General features: G+C 44.4%; 2 protein-coding genes across 3 annotated transcripts in view; one reads left to right on the top strand and one right to left on the bottom strand.

The window, feature by feature from the left end:
* Window positions 1-11,853, top strand: part of LOC148428632 (leucine-rich repeat and fibronectin type-III domain-containing protein 4) — a 46,299-nt gene extending 34,446 nt beyond the window's left edge. For both annotated transcript variants that reach the window (XM_088425867.1, XM_088425858.1), the window contains one exon: window positions 5,447-11,853. In XM_088425867.1, coding sequence (XP_088281993.1) covers window positions 5,447-6,755 — 1,309 coding nt within the window. In that variant the 3' untranslated portion in view covers window positions 6,756-11,853. The remainder of the gene's footprint in view (window positions 1-5,446) is intronic.
* Window positions 1-19,057, bottom strand: part of LOC148428631 (pyruvate carboxylase, mitochondrial-like) — a 210,648-nt gene that overhangs the window by 88,050 nt on the left and 103,541 nt on the right. The gene's annotated exons all lie outside the window — the stretch shown is intronic.

Genomic DNA, 19,057 nt, shown 5'->3' with positions numbered 1-19,057 from the left:
AAAAACAAAAGGATCTCTTGCTGCGCAGGGACGAGAAATCCCGCGGCGTTCTAATCTCGCGGGATCTCCTCACACGAGATCTCATCCCGTCCCTACCGGTTTGACTGTGAAGTTAAATGAAGTAAAGCTACGCCGCTTTGAGTCTAATCCGAATGGCCGCGCCCCGCCAAGCGCGTCCAGATATCATTAAGTGGCCATAGATTGACATCTAATGCCGACAAAAATCCACTCATGAACCCCCCTCCTACCCGGCGGGAGCGACGTGTGCGTTGCCATGGCAAAGGCTCATTACTTGGCCCGATAGCGCAGCGCTCGAAGTGAAAAGAATTGCCTGATGCGGCGCAGGTCACGTGATCAACACACTCGTCAAAAACGGCGCCGCGGAGCGAACGCGAGGCGGCGAGTGGCTTTCCGTGTCCAAAAAGCATGCAAATAAATGTCGAGGACTCGGCGCGGCGTCGGGGAAGTCTTTGCGAGGGTCTTTTGATTTGTATTCCGCGCAAGCCGGCTGTACTGTGCCGATGGATTCCAATAAGCGCCCCTGAATGCTGCGCGTGCAAAAGTAGGACACGCAGAAACACACCTTGAATGCATCCGGAAGTCCTTTTCTTAGCGGGCCACTTTCCTTCCTTTTATTCTGCTGTTTCTGCAATATTTAGCTAGAAGTTGCTTCGTGTTCCAATTGATTAGCTCCTTGGGGAATACTTTTCAGCATTTACACGTTTTTCTACCTTAAATTTGTTTATTATTATTATTATTTGTATTTCTTTTTTTTTTTTAAGCTGCAGGGCTCGAAAAAGACGGATAAACAGACTCAGAGACGGCTCTTTAGCTATTAAAAGAGAATAGATGGTCTTTATTGTCATTGCGCGGTTGTAAAATGGTCCTATTCTATTCTATTCTATTCTATTCTATTCTATTCTATTCTATTCTATTCTATTAATGCTCTGAATAACCAAAATAAAAAAACAAGAATACACACAATTGCACGGTGAAACTATGATTTTTATTTTATAATAGTTCATTTTGGGCAGATACAACGGGTGAAATGGTGAAATTTAGAATTTTTTGTATTTTTTTGTTGTTGTTGAACACTGAGAAACAATGTCCCGAAATTTGGAGGTCAAACCCTGTTTTTTTTTTTTACTTTGATATTTTCTTTTAAACTCCATATCTCTAGGAAGGAAGAAAACGAAAGTTTTATGTTAGAAAAGACATAAAACTCCTGCATTGAACAAAACAAAAAAATAAAAAAGAAACAAACTGAAAAAGGAACTTAAGCAAGAAAAAAAAATATTTGGTCCCTACTAGCAAATTTCCGGTACTGCAGATATTTTTGTGACTGTAACCACCGCACAAAATGATAGAAAATTGTAAAATGAATAAATAAATAAAAAGTGGATTTCAGGTACTGCTACATGATGGTATTTTGGGGAATTTAAGCCATTAAAAAAAAAAAAAACATAAAAACTTTTGATTATTTGAGGTTTACCTCACTATTTTTAACAATATTTTTCCATCAAGTGCAGAACTGCATTAAGGACTATTTCACTTCATATAAAAGTTAGATTTGCAAAAATCTATAGTTGGACCAAAAAAATAAAAAATAAATGAATAAAATCAACTTCATAGATTTATTTTTAACAAAAGAAACGAACTAAAAAAGTACTAAAGCAAACAAAGCAAAAAAAAACAAAAAACAAAAAAACAAAAACAAAAACCCAAACAGGGTTAGGGTTAGGGTTAAGGTTAGGGTTAATCGGTGGATTTCAGGTACTGCGGCTACTTTTGTAAATGCCGTGTTTTGCCAATCAACTTGAATGAATTAAGAATGGACACATTTCCATCTGCTTCGAATAGAAATCAATTCCCGCTAAGCTAGCACAGCGCTTCTTCTGCTTTTGACATCCCAAGCTCTGTTTTTGCGGACCCGCCTCTCACCTCCAAGCTGTTGCCAGCGTTGAGCCACAAATCCTTTTGGCATTCCCCGCCTGACCCGGCGCCTTCTCCCTCCGCCTTGCATTTCCCCCCGACATGGCGCTACATCTCCATTAGCCTCGGCGTAGCATTATTTAACAAGCAAGGTCACGTCTTTCCCGTGCTCTCCTCCCCACCCATCATGCCTTCATCCCCCTTTGCCTTCATCTTCTATTTCCCCTCTGCCCGCTCTCCCTACATCACCGCTCGTATCCTCCACCTTTTTACGAGCCTGTGAATCACTTGTATAGCTTTTTCCGCGTGAAACGTATAGATACAATTCACCGGAACGCGCGCGCAATCTCCGTCGCGACGCATCGTCGTTTACCCGCTCGCAAATTAGATCTCGGTGACCTACGGGGGCGACCCAAAAGCATCGATTAATTGAGTCGGCCGTGTGTTATTTTTAGATGGCGGCTAACCTCACGTGCCCAAGTGCGCTCTCGCTTGTCTCGCTGCTTCTAATTCGAGTTAATCCCGCTAAAGTATACAAACACAGATGCCGGGAGAAAGTTGGGAGTCCACAGGAGGGAACGGGGAGAGGTGAAGTTGTTCTCAGCGGGGATGGTACCGTACCGTTCCGATGGTACCGTTTGAGAAGATGGATCCGTGCATTTTTATATCGCCCGTATTCTTATTTACAATAAATGGACTTTTTTATATTGGGTACTCAAAGCGCTTTACGCTAACTAGTCATTTACCTGATGACGCAGCATCAGGAGCAACTGGGGGTTCAGAGTCTTGCTCAAGGACACTTTGACACGGTCTTGATGGTCGGGGGATCGAACCCGCAGCCTCTCGGCTGGGAGACGACCACTCTGCCACCGAGCCATGCCGCCCCGAACCCGGACAATAATTGCCCTAACAGGCCGAGCTGGAGGGGGACGTCGGTTAGCAGGAAGTGCCTGCTGCAGCTAACAGCAGCTCATGTTAGCTGAGGTTGTTACAGCATTATTTTCAATAAAAGAAGCGAGCAAACTGAACCAATGCCCGAGACCATCCTTGTTCATGCACAGGAACATCCCGAAATGGAAAGAATCATGTAAACGTTAGGAAGTCGATTCAGTTAAGAGTGGAGAACACGGACAGGTATTCCATTTGACTCGTTTATCAATTGTGATCTTTTGGCATGTACACACAATCGTAAACTTGGTGAAACACGAATGCTGCTCGACTTCTGGCGTTTATGGTCAAATGAACGTGAACGGCGTCGCGAGGAAAGCTCTTTCCAACTGCCTGGTTCCAGCAACACAAACCGAAATCTGCTGTACCCCCTTGAAGTACCCCCAAGGGGTTCTGGTCCCCCCATTTGAGAAGCACCGCTTTAAAAAGATGACAAATCGAGCAGAGTTCTCCCATACAAGCGCATTTACAGTACGCCGCTGCCTTGTGGCAACACATCGCCACGCGACACTTTGTCAAAAGCCTTAAATTGCCTCAGCATGACTGTTATCTTGCCCGCACCTAAAATGGCCTCTTATGAAGTGCGGAGGCCCGCAAAATGGCCTGACATTTGCTTCTTCAGGCAATTGGAGAGCTGGCGGCGCGCGCGCACCCTCACGTGCACACTGGCAGGCGGACAGGCTTCTCTTTTCATGCTCCCCGAGCGCACGCTTCATCAATAGCCTCATTTTGCCTCGGCGCCCTATTCACTCATGGGTTCCTTCGCTCCCCTCGCCCCAGGTTCTCGTAGTACTTAACATTTTCAATGCGCAAAAGTCGGCGTGGACGCGCCTCTATTTACTGCGACGATTGCCAAGATTCAAAGCACAACTCGAAACCGGAGTTCCATACTAACTTTTGCAGTGGTTGGACCAAACCGCAAAAGGATTTGGTCGCAGTTTTTCGGGAGGTTCACCTTGACCATTTGAATAGGTTCATATAACCGTATTTTCCGCACTATAAGGCGCACTTAAAAGACTTCAATTTTCTCAAAGGCTGACAGTGCGCCTTATAATCTGGTGCGCCTTATAAATTTTCATTTTTGGGGGGGCGGAAAAATAAAAGCACTTAATCACCAGTCCATTTTTACCTCTGCGCTTCAGTTAATGTATTTTTTACGATTGAAATTTTGATAACACCCGGTTTTGATATGTTTTATATGCTCCAATTGTGAAGCACAAAAACGACGGGTTTTAAGATTTTTGGTTGCAATTTGATTAAAAATTTTAATATTTAACTGAATCACGATTATATTCTTTTAAAATTTAATCTTGGTATTTTTTTCCACATTCTTCAGATATTATTTTCCGCAAATCATCTTTATTCTTCATTTCTGATTGCCTATTAATAAAATTTGACATTCCCGTTAGCGCAGCTCCATCTAGTGGATACATAACGCAACCCAACCACTACTGTAGCTTCTATTCTATGCGCCTTATAATGCAGTGCGGCCTTTATATAAAAACTGTTTGAAAATAGGCCATTCATTGAAGGTGCCCCCTATATTCCAGTGCGCCTTATAGTGCTTATTTTCCAAATATTTTACTGCAAAGCTAACATAACTAACGTTACCTAACATTTATGTAACATTAGTTTTCAAAGAAGACCTTGAAAAAACAGATTTCCTTTTACGAACAATATTTAGTTCAACGCAGGCTCTTCTAATGATCCCACCTTTTTTTCCTTGGAAAAAACAAAAGTTTGAGAATGAGCCTAGCATCACAAACAATCAAGTGACTCCTCAAAATTGTCTCAGATATGGTCCAATACGGTGTTTCTCCACCAGCGATACGTAAGCACATTGCAGGGGCGATGTGAAAACTCATTAAATCTCAGGCGACTGATGAAAATAAAACTGCTATACTACGTGTCTGAGTATTATTATTCTTGTGCAGTGTTTCAAAGACTCATTTAAAAGTGCGCCAGTGTTTTGGCGGTAAACATAATAAGAACTATATATAACAAGGGCATGTTTCTACTTTATTTTCATGGACCGCAACCAGAATGGCAGATGAAAGCTAATTCGTTTGATTAGGTATAGTAAATTTTACTGACTAGATTTATTGTAATCAAGTCGAACAGCGTCATCATCCGACTCATCCGAGTGCAGCGGAATTGACGAGCGGTTTCTTAGTGTCCTTAATCCGGAGGATGAATCGAGACAGCCGCTACGAAAAACACCATTACGACTCGAAAATAAAAGCAAACTGAGGCATTGACGTCCATGTGCTATTTGGTGTGCTTATCTGGCAAGTTAGCTTTGGCAGATCCTTGTAATGTGGTTCTGTATTTTTTTACGATGCTAATAAACACCATAAAACATACGAATGTCGTCACGTCCACAGATATAAGTAGCGATCGTGGATCCCTAACCCTAACGCATCATCCCTAACCCTAACCCATCATTACACCACTGATCAAAACATGCTAGTGCCCTGCGACCGGATATATTTTTTTACCGTATTGGCGGGTGAATCGGTTACAGTTTCCAGCCCCGCTAACCTTCTTTTTATTTGTCCCTCTTCAGGATCCTCCCATCCACCAGTGACCGCTTCCTGCTGAAGAACCTTGTCTCCGGAGTGGATTACAACTTGTGCGTGCTGGCCATTTTTGATGACTCCATGACGGCGCTGGCAGCGACAAAAGTTCTGGGCTGCACCACCTTCTCCACCAAGGACGTTTACCCGGCCTGTAGCTCTCTGCAGGCTCACTTCCTGGGAGGGACGCTGACCATCTTAGTGGGCGGCGTGGTGGTGGTCACCCTCCTGGTGTTCACAGTCGCCTTGATGGTCCGCCACCGGGTGTGCGAGCACTCGGACCATATCTTGTGTCACAACAGCAGCGCCGAGGCCGGCATCGGGGTTTGCGGTCAGGGGGGCGGCGTGGCGGCGCGGGATAAAGCGGGAGACGGCGGCGGTTGCTTTCAGTCCAACGGCTCTGGCGACATGATGATGGTGGTCCTGCCTAACGGTCTGCCTTCCAAGAGAACGGGGGAAGGCGAAAAGGTCAAGGAAGCCGCGGATTCCGCTTCTTCCCTGCCGCCGAAACTTCCCCCGAAGCCGAGGTTCAATCCGAAGGTCAACCTGGAGCAGTTTCTGTCAGCTGGGGGCGTGGTTTCAACCATGGCCGGGGCGGGTGACATGGCCTTAGTGGTGCGGCAGAGGAATCTGGAAAAAGCGCCGCCGTACACCGCGGGAAGCAACAGAACTCTGCTGGACTACTCCCCGACCGTATCGTCTACGCTGCCCCGCCAGTCACGCTCCAGGGAAGGCCCGAAACCCCGTCTGGAACGAGAGCTGACCAACCGCGCCAGCTTTTCCCTGGCAGCACCCCTGAGAGACTCCGATATGCTGGCCTGGAGGATTACCTCTCCCGGCAGAGACAAATGGAACTCCTCTCAGGCTTATCAGAGCCCAATTTCCCCCCTCAGCCCCGCCCGCGGGACGGTCGGCAAACGCCGCCACTCGCTCGACATGGGCTCCTCCGTCGCCCTAGCCACCGACACGGCCGCCACCGTGGCCAAACGTTACGGCGCCGTTAGCTACGCTAAACGTCTGAGCGTGATCTGGACCAGGCGCAGCCAGTCGCTCCACGGGATGCTGGTGCAGTGCGCCTCCACCGCCAGCGCCGGTTCCTCCAGCGCCAGCGACGAGGGCGAAGGCGCCGGCCCCTTTGGGGCGCGCTGCGAGTTTCAACGCGGATATATCCACGCTTACAACACCACCAATTCCAACTCCAACATCGGCGCCGGGAGGGGGAGCGCCGGAAGGGATAGAGCGAGGGAGAAAGGAACCGACGGAAGGAGCGCCGAGGAGCTGGAGGAAAGTGTTGTGTAGAACGTCGGCAGAAAGGAGAAACTCCAAATGACAGAAGGACGATTGTATCTTAAATGAGATCATTATAAAAACGTTTAGAGCCTTGAGAGACCGTAGCTTTGACGTGTTTATGGCATTGAAATCAACGCAGTCCATCACTCTAAAGTGCTTCGATTATAAACGTAAATCGGAGCTCAGCGAGGACCCGAGAAAATCCTCCACACTACTAGAACCCGCCGCAACCCACACGACAACACAAAGCCGTCGCGCCGGATCAAGAACTGGATCGACACTGCGGGGGGCAGGTGGGAGGAACGAAAAACAAAAAACACTCGGAGGTGGCTGGACTTTGTCAAATGGTTTTCGGACTGGGCTAAACACGGAATGTGACTTCTAAGCGTCCTCTGCGGCTGAGCTTTGGCCTTGGGATTACAGGAGCATAAACAGCGAGCCGGGCGCGCTGGCCGTGATCAATCGATGCGTTCCGGCGCGAGCGCGGACATTATTAAACAACGGCGGGCTCGCAATGCAGTCGATATGGATTACAAAATGGCGGCGGCGTGTGATGGAACTTTTCCTCTGCCGCTTCTGGCGTGCATGCAAAGAAGGATCACGGAATAGGGGGTGTGTGTCAATGTGCCTGTGTGTGTTTCTGTGCGCATATGTAAGGAGTTTTCCAGTCCAGCACCGGTTCCTGTTCCACGTGGGGTTCTTTTTTTTTTTTTTCTTGTTTTCGCAACACGCAGGCGTCTGTAATTGAAAAGCTAGCGCACCGCGCCGAATGGATCACAAATTTTGACGCCGGGACTCAAAGTGACCACGTCCGATGTGAGATACAGTATATATGATGTTTGGATTCTTTTTTTTGGTTTGTTTTGTTTTGTTAATTCATTTGTGCCGCACAGAATCTCCATCTCCATGGCGAATGTTTTTCGAGCGAAAGCTATTACAAGACGGACGGAACGAAAGACAGCGGAAGCCACAAACCTCATGACCTTGTTCGAACTTGAAAGCGGGACAACACACACACAAAAAACTCTAATCAGTGGGAAGTTAAAAAAAAAAAAAGTACATATATATATAGTATATCGATATACTGTATATATTTACACTTCAAAGTAATTGTATTTGTTGCACTACGTGTTTCTCCTTATCGGATTTTTCCGGGAATGATGTTAGGCATAAAAACAACGGTAGCGGAAACGAGAACAAGGCTGATGACGAGATCAAAAGCGCAAAAAACATGAAACACAAAGACAGGGATTCCTTTGAATAGCAACTATTACATAAATGATCCATTTGAAACATTAAACGTCGTTCCCCTGCTTTTTTTTCATTTTTGCCAAAGTCAATATTGTTCTCTTGACATGATATGAATAAAAATTATATGTAAGTAAAAGTGATTGTCTCATGAATATAAAGAAGACGTTGTAGTGAGTGGGAGAAAACTCTTGTTGTATAATCGGGTATTTGGTTGAAAGTAAATATTTTTACATGACTAAACAACAATCATAAAATAAATAAATAAAAGTGATCTCCATCTAATATAAGTTAGTCATTTTTAGACAACTTTTGATGACGGAAATGTAAATAGAATATTTTTCTTAAGAAAAAGATGAGTGAAGTCGAGACAAATATCGCCCCATTTAGTTTATGAAACGGTGATGTTAAAAGTACAGCGGTGACTTTTTTCCTGGCTAAATTAGCACATTAGCACATTAGCAGTGAGCTTCGTTTGTTCAAAAGTGATCAGTAGAAACGGCAACCTTGTCACTCGAGTCGTCTACGTCTAAACTACTCTTTTAAAAGTCACCGACAACTCTCACGAGCAAAAATGGGGTAGATGAGAGATGAGTGCTGCTAGCCAAAGACGCTGCTAGCATCTAGCGCTGCTCGCAACTGATGGTGTTGCTAGCAGATGTTGGCGACACCCCTAATCGCTGAGAAATGATAACATTGACATGATCCTCTCCCTTTTAGTAATATTCCCGTGTGTGAAGAAGGATGGACTCGGACGTTGGTTCAGACGGCTCGCTTCTTTTTTCTTTAAAAATAATGCCGTAAGAACCTCAGCTGGCACGCGCTGCTGTTAGCTTGTCCGGGCTTATGTTTATAGGACGCACCCTTTCATTTTGGGGGAAAAAATGTGTCCTATCTACGGGGAATTTCATATCTAGAGGTTCTCCTGTAGTACAAGTGCGGTCCTTTTACCGTTTACAGTTAGCCGCCTTAAAAAAAACGCTAGCATTTGTCACAGCTGCGACTCTCGTGCGAGTGTAGCCTTGGTCTTAGCTAAAGGCAAAACCGCGACCCCAATTTGACTAATCCAAAACGCTGAGTAACAAGCGTGCTCACGCGGACCCGCAAACCCCCGCCCGACGTCAAACGCGAACACGCCTTCCTGGAGGACGTGGGCCCGTAGCCAAACGGACCCGGGGACCGTGACATTTACGCTGACGGAGACGTGACGTCCTGGCCTCCGGTGAGCCGCCGAATGAGCAACCGTCCTCTCAGGATGCGTCGGCACGCTTCGCACGAGGACCCGTCGCACCGGTCCTCCAAAAGTAACGGCATACTGATTGAGCATCCTCGACACGTCGTGAAGATATTCAAAAGGAGCCGGCGGGTTCCCTCCCGGCCCGCGGGCTGTCAGTCATCGGGATCCGAGAGGACAAAAAGATCGGGGGATAAAAGTAAGATACGAAGCGGAGCCGTAGATAGCGCGTGGAGTGATTCTCCCGTGCCGTCAACGGGACGAGCCCGGAGTCGTATTGCGATGTCGCTCCGAGGTACTTTATTACTACATTCTGCACTTAAGTCCAGATAGCGGGCAGAAGTGGAAGAGACAACCGAGAAAAATGGGTGGGGAGATCCCAGCGTCGGTCCGAAAGTGATTGAGTACTCTTAACGCACCATTTACTTTTTGCGGCCCCGTTATCTTCGCCGGCTGCTTTTCCGTCAGCTTCAACGTGACGGCCCTAACTTTGAATCGGATTTCTGCACACGACAGGGAAAAAAATATCTGTTCCCGGTCATGGTCGCTTTAATGACCGGCTCGATGTTTTTTCTCAGAGTGACCTTTCGGTTCCTCCGATCCATAAGATCAAGGTGTGGACATGTCTTTTTTTACGGCTGTCGGAGTTTGAGCGTTGACTAGAGATGAATTCAAAAGTGACAGAATGCTATTTACTTGCTCGCTGGTATTTTTCTTGGTGCTATCGAAAGGATTTTTAACCATTTTCAAGCGTCGTCGAAAACAGGTGTTAAAAAATGTGAGTAATGTATTTCTCCAGGTATGTCACCCTCATTTTCAATCCCCATATTAGACCGCATACAGTAGAATTCCTCTACAACGAAATCATTTTTCACAATAGCAAATCTATGTCTCAGACATGAACATAAAAAAAACGTGTTGTGCAATCTACAATTGAAAAATCCAACACTGAAAAGGAGAAAAAAGAAAGAAAGAAACGGCCAAATCTACAATTAGCATCCGTTGTCATACTTAGATCGATTTCTTGCACTTTGCTTCATCCGTCTTTCATCTTTGTCACTTTCATCCTATCTTCAAGCGTTACGCTTGGTTTAAGCTTGACAAATGACGTTTTCGCCAATCACGCCCCTCCGCGCCGAGTCCAGACTTTCCGCAACGCGTATCTCCCGGGATTTCTTTACGAACGGAAAACATGGCGGACGAACTATTGCATATGGAAGTTCGCCGGTACAAACTCCTTTATGAGTCGTCCGAAAAGGAACGGCGTGATCTAAATACTGTAAACAATTCCTAGCAAGCGCCACGCAGGGGAGAGATGAGGACTCTAACAGGATTCTCTACCTCTGTTATAGAGTAGTGTTGTTTGTATGCTGTAGAGTCCATTTACTGCCACCTAGAGTCTGGGAGAATATCGTCTGACTGCGGGAGAAAGCCGTAAGTCCTGCAAAACGCATCAAGTATAGACCACCTTTACCCGCAGGCTTGTTTTCACCGCCGCAAAACAACTACCGTATTTTACGCACTATAAGGCGCACCGGATTATAAGGCGCACCCTCAATTAATGACGTATTTCCAAACTTTTTCCATATATAAGGCGCACCAGATTACAAATTAATGACATATTTTTAAAGGTTTTCAATCACAATATAGTAATACTCAAAGTAATAACAATAATAACTCAAATATTAACTCTAAACTCTCAATAGCACAATAACTCAATGTCAATATGACCAACTTTGTTCAATTTTAAACAATTTTAACACACACAAGAAGATTGCTTTATCAGTTCATTCCCCATCTACGAATCCCAATCTCAATATTCATCCATATGTAAGGTGCACCAGAGTATAAGGCGCACCATCAGTTTAAAAAAAAATAATAAGGCTTTTAGGTGCGCCTTATAGTGCGGAAAATGTGGTACTTTTTTTTTCCCCAAAGCACAATTTTTGTGTTGAAAGGTTTGTTTTCTGTTCGATTTTTAGTTCTCAAGATTGAGCTCGCTCTCAAGACCACATTTAAGGGTCTTGGTTTTGTCTGTGTTGTAATGGCACAAAAGCGTATGGCAGTAAATTAATTTTATTTGAGGATTTTACGTGGATTCCAGGATTTTATTCACGAAATATGTTAAAGACTTCCTGTTTTAGTTCTCAAGATCTGTATTGGTCTCAAGACCACTTTTTAAGGGAATCAAAGACATTTTTGTCTTAGTTTTAGACAGAAAACTGGATTTTTGATGCGGACTAGTCGAGATCCTGCTTGTGAAACTGCAAACGCAAAACTCAGGTGCCGTGTTGACTTCCTTGAGTCGCCTGCTCAAATTTGGAACAGTTTTATCGAACTATTCAAGGAGAGAATATAGGAAAATTGGTTTTAGTCGCAAACGTAATAAATAAAACGATATCGGGCAGATTGTTTCTTTTTTTTGTGTGTAGATACAGTCTTGGACCTGTCTTGATCTGGACCTCCAAAAAACGTCTTGGTCTTGTAGCGGTGTTGTCCTCTCAGAAATGTCTTAATCTTGTATCGGTCTTGACCACCAAAAAATGTCTTGGTCTTGTCTCTGTCGGGACCTCCAAAGGTTTTGATCTTGTATTGGTCTCAATAAAGTCTTGGTCTCAGACGGTTGTTGTGGTCTTGACAACCATTTTCTAGTTCTGGACTCAATTTTGTTACTCCATAAAAATGTGCGGGCATGCAAAAGCTGCCCGGTAACAAACAAGAAGAAGTAGAGTCTTCTAAAGTTTGGACCACCAAAGACCTGATACTCTCAAATCTCCCCAAAAAAAAATAAAAGAACAAATAGGATCTCCTGCAAAACATGCTGACACTTTGATAGAGGTAGAGACCTTCCTTATCTCTGGTTGCACAACAACGTTTGGACAATATTTACAGAGAGCTCACAGATTTAAAGCGGCAGACTCCCGGGGGACCATTGTGCCTCGCGCCTTCCATTAAAGCGCAAAGACACGGACGATAAAACGGGGAAAGGAACGGCGTCGTTGAGCTGTAACCCTTTTTTATCCGGCCAAGGTCGTGGAGATGCTGATCCAAGTTGCTTTAGGTTGAATAAACAGCAGGGCAAAATATCCCGGCCCACTGCCGCCGATAACGCCGTCGTTTGCCATGCTAACCGAGGACTTCAAACATTCACTGCCGTGGACGTTTTTTGTCAGCTGGGATCCAAACGTTTACCGCCGCTGACATATTCTGGATTCCTGCATGCTGATTAGCAGAGGTGGGCAACATACTTTTTAAATTTTTTTTTTGCTGGACCGAAATTTGTCATTCGTCAGAGCCCCGCCTCATTTCCGCCATTGTAGGTCAATCATTTTTTTCAAGAGATATGCAAATGTAATCGTCTGTCCCTCAGTCCGTCTGTATATTTCTGCCTAACCTTCCACCACCACCAAAGGGCGACATTTGCCCTTTGTTTTCTGGTCCGTCTTTCGTCTGGCGCTGGTCTACTTCTGTCTGCACTCATACTAAATATTTTTTCTGTTTTAGTACTTACACTTAAAGTTAACGCCATGTCTGTGGTTCCACAGTTACACTGCAATCGAAACACATCGCAGTAATATAAGTGTAACACGAATACGTGTGTGTATTCGTGTTACACTTATATATATATATATATATATATATATATATATACATATATATGTGTGTTATATATAAGATGAGATTAAAAAGATGAATTAGTTGCAGATATGATTAATCTTTCAATTATTTCAATTCCTTGGCGACACGACTTAAAATATTTTGATATTCGACCGGTACCCGAAACCAACGTTGGATCGGGACGCCCCTAGCTAGCATTGGATGAGTTAAAGCGGTGAGACAAAATAATTAGCCCCTACAATTCGACAAAGCTCAAGTACGTGTTTCTTTGAGTCAGGGCGTCATGCGCTTGATTATTCTTTCATTTGACAACGAATGAACGGAGGCGCCGTCGAATGCGAGCGCACAAGCGCTAATTAAACTCATTCAACAGACAATGAAGACTTTTGTTCTCGGTCAGCGACCGGAGTCAGCCAAACGACAACAGGTGCTCTCGGCGACACGGCTCCTCTTCGTGTCGCCAAACATTTGAATAGCAATCGTATCGCTCCTGGCGTATACATTAACGATTCCGTCTCAAGTCATCGTTCAAAGCGCGACAACTCAAAAGACGACTCGAGTCGAGCGCGCTGTGATAGAATGAGACAGAAAACGCTCGTTTGTATTCTAATTCGCGTCGGGCGTTTAACGCTAGCGAGATAGCGCCCTCCAAGTACAAAACGCCGCGTGCTAGCGGTAAAGACTTGGCTTAAACCTCATCATTGTTTTCCTCCTTAGTCCTACCGACATGTTTACCTGCAGGAGCGCTTGAATGTTGCCCATAATTGCCTCAAAGCGCGCCCACGCATAAACGCTTATGGATGTACACACTGTAATTGGGCTGAGGGCTAATTGTATTGCGGCATCAGGTTTGGCACTTGCGCCGGAGCGCAAGTGCTTGCTCGATGCGCAGTAGTGTTGCTCTCCTCAAAGGGAATTACAACAAATATTTCCTATGAGCCAAGCTGCCTGAAAACCTTGGCAACGTGACGATAATAATAATTACATCCGTGGCGTCATTTAATCCTCTACGAGTAAATTGTAGCATACTGAGCTCACTGAAATATCGGAATGGGACAAAAATAATGATACGAAAGCAACTCCGGAGCGGATTGTTAAAAAAAAAAAAATTAAAAATACAGTGGACCCCCGGGTTACGGCGACCCTAGCTTGTTTTTTTTCACGTTACGAAGTGCAATACGTTTTTTCGTCCCCTTGTTACAGCATTTTTCCCGCCTTACAGCATCAACAACAATGACAAAATTCAAACTTGGTCATCAGTATGACCGTGTGAGTCGCACCATGCTCACTGCATACATCACTAAAGTGCTGATCTGCTATTGGTTGGCGTCACGTTCTCACTAAAATGCTGACATGCAAAAGACTAGGTCTCGTTTGAGTGCATACGATATCTTGTTTATTGTGCATTTTAGTGCTTAATTCAAAGTTGAATTGGTTAGCCATGCCTCCCAAGATTGCTAGTGATGTTAAAGGAAGAAGATGATTAGTATGGAAACGAAGCTGGAGATAATCAAGAAATACGAAGAAGGAACGCGCATCGTTACCCTCGCTAGGGAGTATGGTCGTAACTAGCTCAAGTCACGTCACTCCAAAGGTAAACAAAATTTCGTTTTTCCTTCATATATTTTTTAATTTATGATGTCATTTAATTATATACACGTATATTATACATAAGTAGTACTTACTATACTATGTTGTTACTCATTTTTAATATGTACTGTATATACAATTTTTATGTTTTGACCTGGGGTTTTGCACGCATTAGCTAATTATCGTAGGTTTCTAATGCCCGCCATACGACGATTTCACCTCACGATGCCAACGGTGGAACAGATTAATTTTGTGTGGCAAAGGTCGACTGTATTACGCAAAAAGGGCGTTTCAAAACCGACACGCGATATATTAGAAACTGAACGTTGTATTGCAATACGCGTATCGCGCCACTTTGTATCGCGATATAATCGATATTATCGCACAGCACTACGATAACGATCCCGCTCAATTGAAGCTATTTACTAATCTATTTTGTTACGCATTTTTATAACAATTTTATATTTTTACCCGGTGTCTTGCACGCATTAGATAATTATCGTAAGTTTCTACTGCCCGCCATATGACGATTTCACCTTATGATACCAACTCTGGAACAGATGAATTTCGTATGGCGCGGGTCCACCGTATTACGAAAATAGCGATATAACGGTAACTGAACATTGTATTGCAATACGCGTATCGCGCCACTTCGTATAATATAATCGATATTATCGCACAGAACTACGATAACGATCCCGCTCATTTGAATCTGATGCGTTGGGGGACGGAAATAGCAATAACATGCAAGATAGAAGCTCTCGAGGACCGGGTTCGGACACCTCTGATCTAGACTAAAATTAATAACTTTTACCGAGATGAACTGCACATAAAAAAGGCGTGACGATCCGTTGCGTTTGTTCTTTTTAAACACCGCATCCATCCATAGGTGAAAAGATCGCGTTTGAGGCGTCTTCCTTTCTACGTTGGTGTGTGAGAACAAACTAGCTTGAGGGTTATGGCTGAAAAGAAACAAAAAGTTCAGTTTTAATGAGTACGTCGGTTGGCTCCATTGATGCCTTAAGCAGCCGCACTTACAGAACACAAAGAGAATAAATTCCCACAGCTGCAGGTAAACCAATTTACAGGATAAAACAGGCGAGTGTAGTCGCGCGTATTTTTAAAGAGCGCGCGTGCTTTTAAAGGCGCTCAAAGGCGGCGTGTCGACGACGGACGAAAGCGAAGCGCTTCCCTCTTTATCCGTTGTTTGGATGGACTGAATCATCATCGGCTGCCTACTTTCAAAGCCAGCCAATTTGTTGTTCTTTCATCCCGGCTGCCCACACGGGCGTCATCTCTCGACGCTCCGGCGCTCGCTCCGGGAAATTGCAGCAGTCATCTACGGCGCAGTCTCCTTCGCCTCACCCGGGCGTGAACCCGGCTTGACCCGCGCGGCGTGACGGATCGCCCCCACCCCTCGCAACTAATCAAATTTCATATCTTCTGCAAGGTCATCACCTTCTACTTCACACCGGCTTCGCTCGGCTTCCCAACATCCTCTGGTTCCTCTGCCCGCTCTGATGACAAATTACCATTCGGAGACGTTCCGCCCGCTGCGCCGGGAGACGGCGGAGTGTCCGAGTTGTGCTTTCCATTCTTTTCAAGCTGTGCTTTGATTGCTGCCAGGTAGGGAAAGCGCACATCGCAGGGCAAAGAGAAGGTCGGGAGAGAGCTCTCTGTGAAAAAAGGGGCTGGCCTTGACATTATTTGTCTTCTGCTCCTCTACAGGATCCTGCTGAGTGTAGTGTTGTTTATCGCCGGCGTTGAGATCAAGACAAATCTTGAGACAACACTCTTGAGCTCAGGACCGATCCCCGCCACTTTTGAAAGGTCTCGCTCTCGTTTCGGAATTGAAGGCATTTTCATTCCGTCTTGTAAAGGGTGGCTTTTTGATTCTTGATAAAAGACCGGTTAAGACCGCTACTAGGACTGTGATCGGTGAGAAATTACATAATTTGTAGAAATGAAACAACAAATTTGCTCACGTGTGTGATTTGTTTTACTGTACCGCGTAAAAAACATCTACCGCAATTGACCAAATTTAAGAACTTTTTCCCAAAAAATGAAGGCCAAAAGTAGGGGTGCGCTCTATGAACGGTTTTCATTTGACCATTCGCCGAGTTTTGATGCGCAGATGTATCGGCCGTATTCCTACGTACGATAATTTCCGTTTTGGGAATAGCTAGGGGCGGGGCATAGTCAGTTGGCTATTAAGCAGCCAGTGCGTTAGTTGCATCGAACAGCAATTCGTGTTAGCAGAGGTCGTTTGGCATTATTTTCAATAAAAGAAGCAAGCAAGCTGAACCGACGTCCGAGTCCATCCTTGTTCACACACAGGTAAATTACCAAAAACAAAAATCATCTAAAAGTCTGCAGCTGATTCAATTAAAAGTGGCAAAGTATAGACACCCTGTGTGCACTGGTTAGAGAAAACGGAAAAGTATTCCATTTGACTCGTTTAGTAATTGCGGCGTTTTGGCATATACGCGCAATCATAAACTTGGTGAAACACGGATGGTAAAAAGGACTCGAGCTGCGCCGCGAGGAAAAGGAAAAACAACTGCTTCGAGCGCTTTCAACGTTACACCGGCGAGACGTTCACTACCGCTCACCATGTGGGAAATCTGAAACACACTTAGGGTATTGTACCTCGGCTTTTCACAGATGATGTGATTCTGTGGGCTTCATCAAGCTGTCACCTTCACCTATGTCCCTAAGTTGTAGCACACTACCAAAAGAACAAGATCAGAGTAGAGTTGATTGTCTTCCGTATTGGAAGGAGCCAGATGGGCTGGTCCAGTAAGCCTCCTGGGTGGGAAAGACCCACGATACTAGCCCAGGAACATGTTATGGTCACCTTGGAAGAGCTGGACAAAGCAGCTGGGCATAACAAGATCTAGGCTCGGATAAAATACATACATTTGGTTCATTTTCTTCATACTGATGCGTGTATAATACTATAACTTTAAAATCAGCACACATTACAACGGAAACAGCACCTCCTCCCTCACATCAATTTTGTCATTGTATCCCCAAAGTGGCCGTTTCCCGTTGTCAGGGATGATTTCCGACTGTTAAATCCCGTTGATCCCTGTAGAGCCCGCCTGCTGAACGAGCACTTTATATTTCTGATTCCGGCGACGGAACAAATAAACGCATCTATCTTGTGTCAACTTACTTGTCAAGGGAGCGTTTATGTCAACGTGACATTTAAGTGACAGAGCTGAACTTCAGTTTTTAAGAGAAAATGCAGCCTTTTTCTGCATGACTAATTTTACTAATATTTTTTGGTGCCCTGTGAAGAAACTACTAAACCAGTAACAATGAAAAAGTTTGAAAAACGGATAGGGGTCTGGGGGCCGCAGACTTGCTTTATAAGAGTAGCTGTCGATTAATCGATCGTTTGTCGATTACTCAATCATTTTTGACACGTCTAGCTCTGTTGTGTTATTAGACAATATGTCTGTTTTCATGAAAATGGCTCCAGACGATGACTCAGTTTTTTTATGATTAGCGCTCGGTTAATCGATTGGTTGTCGATTATTCGATTAATTTTGATTAAATGTCTATCTCCGTTATGTTATTAGATAATCAGTATGTTTTCATGAAAATGGCTGCAGACAATGACAATTTTTTAAAGTAGCTGTCGATTAATCGATTGTTTGCAGATCAATCATTTTTTCCGTCTAGCTCTGATGTGTTAGATAATCAGTCTGTTTTCATGAAAATGGCTTCAGACGTGAACTGTTTTTATGAGTAGCTGTCGATTAATCGATCGTTTGCCGATTATTCGACTAAATTTGACACGTCAAGCTCTGTTGTGTTATTATATAATCTGTCTGTTTTCATGAAAATGGCTCCAGACGATTACTCAGTCTTTTTTATGATTAACGGGCGATTAAGCAATTGGTTGTCGATTATTTGATTAATTTCGACATGTCTACCGCCGTTATGTTATTAGATAATCAGTATGTTTTCATGAAAATGGCTGCAGACAATGACTATTTTTTAAAGTAGCTTTCGATTAATCGATTGTTTGCAGATCAATCATTTTTTCTGTCTAGCTATGATGTGTTAGATAGTCTGTTTTCATGAAAATGGCTTCAGACGATGACTGTTCTTTTATGAGTAGCTGTCGATTAATCGATCAATTGCCGATAATTCGACTTAAGCTCCGTTGCGTTATTAATGTCAGCACTGAACTAAGAGCCCACCAAGGAAGACATTTTCTCAACTTATTTGTGCTTATCTCAGAAACGATCTGAAAATGTCGAAAATCTGCGGAACGTCGTAAAAATTCTCATCCATGTAGTGGCCGTGACTGAAATGCTCTGAGTATCTCCACGCGTGTTAAGCTGGCACAATGCGAGTACGACGCCCTCTTGTCATTGCAGTCTTCACATCAAAGGAGTCTTTACGCAACGCCTCAAGTAAGTGCACCCCGCAGCGAGCAGGTCCGCGTTTGGAAATGCTGACGTTTGTCGTTATCCCCCCCCCCCCCCCCTGCATTCCCTTACGTGTCAGCGAAAGCGGCTTTAATACGCATTACATCATGTTAGAGTGGTTGACGGCGAGCTGCAATATTCCTTCACGTAATTATGAAAACAACATTCGGAAAACA

Source organism: Hippichthys cyanospilos, chromosome 1, assembly GCF_059441005.1.
Source record: "Hippichthys cyanospilos isolate Australia breed blue-spotted pipefish chromosome 1, RoL_Hcya_1.0, whole genome shotgun sequence".
In the NCBI taxonomy this organism is placed as follows: Eukaryota; Metazoa; Chordata; class Actinopteri; order Syngnathiformes; family Syngnathidae; genus Hippichthys; species Hippichthys cyanospilos.
This window is presented reverse-complemented; position numbering and strand designations above follow the sequence as displayed.